Genomic DNA, 6,070 nt, shown 5'->3' on the forward strand with positions numbered 1-6,070 from the left:
ACTTCAGCACTGCGCCTCCTCTGAGTCTCGGTATGCTTTTCTCTTTCCTCCTAGTTGTAGAACTTCCACTCAGCCAGCCTTCCTGTGGTTCTGGATGATGTCCGTTCCGTCTTTTAGTTGTATTTTTTGAAGTGTTGTTCGAGGCAGCAAACTCCGGCGTTAACCTATGCCGCCATCTTGGTTTCCCCCTTTATATCCCTTTAGAGTTACCTCCCTTTCTGTCACCAAGTCACACAAATGCATGGGCATTCTCAAAGGCCGTTGCTGCAGAGCTTGGGGAAGAGAAGACGGAGGAGGAAACTGAACTTGGGTGGATTATGCTCAGAATTCAAGTTGCAGGCGCTGATGGGACCCCTCAGTTCCTCTGTAGTCTGACTGGGGCAGAGGCACCCGGGTGCTGAGGCCCCATGCCACCCCCCTGGAGTGTGCACGTGAGTGTGTGAGTGTGCATGTGTGCGTGTCTGCACATGTCCACAAGTATGAGCAGGTGTGAGCAGGTGTGTTTGCGTGTACATTTATGTGCGCACATGTGCATGAGGATTTGTGTGTGTGTGTGCACGGGCTGGCTCTTGGCTCCTGTGGGCTCCAGGAACACCAGATGCCTTTGTTCTGTGGGGCCACATATGACCTCAGCCCATGTTTGCTTTTCAGGGAATATCCGAATTTCTGACCTTGGGCTGGCCGTGGAGCTGAAGGAAGGGCAAACGAAGACCAAGGGCTATGCAGGGACCCCAGGTAAGGGCCTGAGGGCAAGGATGGGAGCAGCGTCTCTCAAGAGGAGGGGTGAAGCCCTGGGGGTCCCCATGGCCTGGGGTAGGTGGCACGGTGAGGGCTGGGGGCTGGTAGGGCAGTGGCTCTCCGATCCCCAGAGCAAATAGTAAAACCAGAAGGACTGGCTAGTGGGCCTGCACAGCTGCAGCAGGAGCCGTACCCACTGCAGGGATGAGCCCTCCCCGCTGAAAAACCATTATTGGTTTTAACATGCTGTACCCTCTGTTATGAAAGCTTCCACCTTTGATGACTTTCTTGTTTGTGTCACAGAGTCCTCCCAATCCTGGGGGTTTGGGCTTTTTTGGTGTTTGTACCTGTCACCAGTGTCTGTCCTCATCTGTGGCTTTATTTAGGGAAAGATCTAATCTTGAATTTCTAGATCCTCAGCCCAAATCTATGAAGTTCCACTCCTGGCATGAACCTATGAGTGGAAACACTACTTACGCATTTCAGGGTGACTCAGATCATTAGGAGGAAGCCCAGAAAACTCCGGGGCCAGGATTTGAAGTAGTTTGACCTCAAGGATATAGCCTGACCTTGTTTGCGCCGAGTGCGAGGGCCCTGCCAGCCACCAGAGGGCCCCGTAGGCTTTGCTGTGGCCACTGAGCTACAGCTGTACTTTGAACAGAGGGATGAAGCTTTCCAGGTGGGTGGCTCTCCTGACCAGTGCATGCAAGCATGGCTCTGAGCATTTGGGCTCAGGTGAAGGGTGTAACCCTCAAACAGCTGCAGCAGAGGCTGAAGTTAGGGTAACTTAGAAGGCTGGGGCCTCCAGCAAAGCCACAGGGGGCTGCCTTCTGGATCCTTCTTCTTCAGCCCCTCTGCACGAACCCTAGGCCCCCCCAAGGGCCAGAGCCCCTGAGCCTCTGAGCCTCTGCCATTGGCCGTGAACAGGGTGCTCACCTTGGCTAGTGCCGTGCCTGCCAGCGGGATACTCAGAAGAGATATAAGGCATGCTCTCTGTCCCCAGTGAGTTTCCAGCTGGGAGGGGGAGATGAGTCAATATGTGGAGGAATTAGTGACTAGGTAGTATTTATTCATTAATTCATTCGTTCATACAACAGATATTTGTTGGCTCTTTGCCCAGGCGTCACGTAAGACCCCAAGGATTAAAAAGGATGCATCGTTTGAGACTGAGTTGGGTGGAACAGACTAGAGGTGCCACTGATGATGATCGCATCCCTGTGGTCTGATTGGCCCGTCTCTTGGGCCCCATTTTAATCTGGAAGTTGTGATCGGTTGAACATATCTTTTTCACAAAGTCTGAGCAGTCTGGACTATAATGTAATTCCTCGAAAAGCGGAACTTATAAAGGTGTATTCAGGACCAGGAGGTTCTTTGGAATTTGACTCCTGTAACCTCTTTGGAGAGAAATGATTCTGCAGTCACACCGGCTTGGCTGGTGTTGCATAGCACATCTCCCTTTTAGAAAGTTACCATGAGCACGGGTATACTGAAGGGCCAGGAAGAATAAAAAATAAATGGACACAATGAGCCTTGTTTACATCAGAATCTCTGAAGTTGTGTAAGCACAGAAGCCTGTGCCCAGCTTATAACACCTGCCCCTGGACCCCAGAAACTGGCCTGCTACCCTTCCCAAATGCTGGTCTGGCCTCTACACAGGTGGCAGTTAGGGAGTGGAGATCCAAATCTCGTTGACCTTCAACATGTGCAGCTCAGCACATGGTCCTAATACCCAAATATGGCACAGACCTGGCATGGGAACAGACGAGGTAATGGTGGGCATCTGACCTGATCCTGGAAGTTGGACTAAGCCAGACACAGGCACCTGACAAATTCTTACTTGCTTTGCTGAACTTGGCATCTTCTATCTGAGACAGAGGCATAAAGCATGTGATTAGGAGCATTTAACAGTCAGAAAGCACAGGACTTAGGCACAGGGACTTAGCACTGGGCTTCACAGGTGGCCTCCAGGCGCTAAGACCATCTATCTCTGTGACTTTGGAGAACTTGCCTACACTTCCTCACTCATAAAAGTGTCATAATGATCCACTATGGGTAATATTAGAAGTGAGAAGACAATGGGAAAATGTCCTAAAAATTAGAGAAAATGATTTCCCACCTAGAATTTTATATCTAGCCTAACTATCAATTAACTATTAAGGGGCAATAAAGGCAATAAAGTTTTTCAAAAACTTCAGCACCCTTCCTCAAACTATTTGACCAAAATAAGGGAGTCAACGGAAAAGTGGCATATCTTGGAAGGAGGATACATAGAGAGAGGGACAAAAGTTTTCAGGATTTCAGGGAGATTCTAGGCTACTGGCTGCACACGCGAATCCATATTAGAGCAGGTTAGAAGGTTCCAGAAGACTTTTTGATGAGGATGAAATTGATAAAATATTTAATATATCAGAACATGACAGGTATTGGAGAATTGTTGGGGAATTTTGGGTCAAATTAATAATAAGAACATAGAGAAAGAACTAGCCAATGAAAGAAAAGATAAGATAATCTGGGAAAACCAATAAAAACTTGTCAGAAAGGAAATATAACTGGGGCTTAGTTTTTGGTTCAGTGGGGAATAGTTGAGCTGAGTGCTGACCAGCCAGATGATATATCAGGAGAGGGAAGAAGAAGTGTGTGCATGGTGGTGGAAGGAAGAGGAACAGACCGTATCAGGAGAGGCTGAGGGATGGGTCAGCGAGAGCTCTGAGGGATGGGTCAGCGAGTGCTCTAGAGGTCAAGGTGGAGTTGACTAGAGGTCAAGGTGGAGCAGAGAGTGCTCCCTTGACTCCACCAAGTGTGTGCATGGTGGTGGAAGGAAGAGGAACAGACCCTCAACTTCCAGAACGAGAAGTCAATTGAGGAGGCCCCCATGGGAACTACAAAACCAGCAATATAAGCTTGTTATTTAGAGGTATGGATATTAATTCCAAAATAACCCCCACTGAGATGGGGATGAGGTGGAGGAGGAAGGGTCATGCCCTGTAGAACTAGCTAATTCTTGTTGTGCCTGAATAATTTTGATACAAATGAAAATTAAGTTATTGAAAGACTATTAGGTGGAGTAATCGTAGGTTTAACTACCATACCAAAGGATAATGTAGTGGTTCCAAGCTCAGATGCCTGAGTTTGAATCATTCTCTGTTACCTATTATCTGTGTTATTGTGAGCAAGTTAGTTCCCTAATAATAAGGGATAGTAGTGGCACTTACTTCGGTGTTAGGAGGATTAAATGAGATTGCTTTGTATTTTCACCCGCCACACAGTAAGCATGGAATGGGGGTCAGCTAGAATAAGTGCTACTAAAGGGTGCTGATATATGGACCCACATCAGTCAAGAACAAGGCCTCCTTGAGTCCTGAGAGCCTGGCCATGGTGAGCACCCCTCAGCTTCAGCCTCAAGTGTGGCTCCTGGGACAATACCCCTCCTTCTTTGAAATGTCTTGGCTTAAATCTGTCCTTTTGTGGCCTTTCAGGAAGCTTCTTGGTGCCTGTCTCCGCAACCCTCATGACCACACACAGAGATAGCCCCCGAGGTCACACACTCGTGCCTGAGGGGCAAGAACCACGGCTCTGTCCGTCTTGGTGGATCTAAGGGGAGATGAGGCTTCACACCATGTGTATAGAGCAGTGGTTTCAACCAGAGACAATTTGCTCCTAGGAGACACTCGGCAATGTCTGGAGACATTTTTGGTTGTCACAACTGGGGAGGGCATGCTAAATAGTGGATAGGGTCCAGGGATGCTCATCAACACCCCACAGTGCACAGGGCAGCCCCACCACAGAGGATTTCCTCCCCAGATGTCACCAGGTGCACATGGGAGCATCGGCTCTGTGCTCACCACTGGCTCTGTGCAGCTGCGTCTCTGAGTCCACTCTGTGCTCTTGCCTGGCAGGTTTCATGGCCCCAGAACTCTTGCGGGGTGAGGAGTATGACTTTTCTGTGGATTACTTTGCCCTGGGGGTCACGCTGTATGAGATGATTGCGGCCAGAGGACCCTTCCGAGCCCGGGGAGAGAAGGTAGGAGGTGGCCTAGCCATGCCCCCTGCAGCTGTCCTGGGGTTGACTTCCCTTGTTGGGTGGGTGTCATAGGAGTAGGTGTCGCTGCAGCTGACCTGGTGGGGGAGCTGCTTAAATCTTGAGCATGAAGCTTCTCATGGAAGGTCCTTCATGGGCAGAACAGAGGAGACACAGTGACTCCATCTCATGTAGCTCATGACACTGGGGAGCATTTCAGGACAAGAGGTGCCTGAGCTTTCCCAAGCCCACCCCTGTGAGCAGCACTCAGCACCCCTCCCCTTGAGCCAGCCTGGTTCCTTTGATGGCCTTTGTCCTCTTCGCTGCAGATGAATACTAAGAGCCCCCTCCCACGATGCTTAGAAACCACAGGACCTGCTTCAGGTGTAGCAGCACAGCAACTTTTTTAAATGTCTTGGACATCCCATGCTGTGCCCTGATCCCTGGCCTCCCACACCCCTCAATCCTTTCCTGTGTGGTCTGCCCCAGGCATCTCCATAAATCGGGAATGTGGAGGCTGGGTGAGAAAGGTGGCTCCTGGGGCCTGGTGGGAATGGCAGTCTTTAAACATGGCACTGCACCCACCCACCTCAGTCTGTATGGAGGTCACGCCCATCCTTTTCTTCTGCCTGGACCTCCTAGCGTGTCTGTCCCAGGCCCCAATCCTGTCCCCCATCTTCTAAGAGCAGAGAGTGCTCCCTTGACTAACACACCAGTCACTCTGTGTCTCTGCAACTCCACCTTGACCTCTAGTCACCAGTTCTCTCTCCTGACTTCCAACAGCTTGGAAGAGCAGAGTAAGACCAATGGTTCTTTTCTTCTTCCTGGACCTCGAGTGTCCAAGTGTCCGTCCCAGGCCCCAATCCTGTCCCACATCTTCTAAGAGCAGAGAGTGCTCCCATGACTAACACACCAGTCACTCTGTGTCTCTGCAACTCCACCTTGACCTCTAGTCACCAGTTCTCTCTCCTGACTTCCAACAGCTTGGAAGAGCAGAGTAAGACCAATGGTGGGGCCACGATATGAGCTCCCAGTTCCCATCTCAGAGCTCTCGCTGACCCACAGCCCCAGCCACACTCCTTATTTGCTGTATGTTAATAAGCATGATGGGCTTTTATGAGATGCCCAAAGTGAACCAACCATGGTCCTTTGGTACTGTGGAACCTGTCTCCATAGTGACATGAAGGAAGGAACCTAAATACACCCACAACATGAATGGGCCTCAAACTTGTTAATTAAATGTCATTTCTAGGAAATTTTAGGAAAGGCATATCTATTCTATTGTGAGAGAAAATGGGTCTGTGTTTGCCTGAG

At 49.8% G+C, this 6,070-nt stretch overlaps 1 protein-coding gene across 1 annotated transcript in view; it reads left to right on the forward strand.

The window, feature by feature from the left end:
- The window catches only part of GRK1 (G protein-coupled receptor kinase 1), a 19,560-nt gene that overhangs the window by 7,417 nt on the left and 6,073 nt on the right, over positions 1-6,070 (forward strand). The window contains exons 4-5 of the mRNA XM_005877683.2: positions 652-735; positions 4,635-4,759. Of these exons, the coding sequence (XP_005877745.1) occupies positions 652-735; positions 4,635-4,759 (209 nt within the window). The remainder of the gene's footprint in view (positions 1-651; positions 736-4,634; positions 4,760-6,070) is intronic.

This window comes from Myotis brandtii, unplaced genomic scaffold, assembly GCF_000412655.1.
Source record: "Myotis brandtii unplaced genomic scaffold, ASM41265v1 scaffold528, whole genome shotgun sequence".
Taxonomy (NCBI): domain Eukaryota; kingdom Metazoa; phylum Chordata; class Mammalia; order Chiroptera; family Vespertilionidae; genus Myotis; species Myotis brandtii.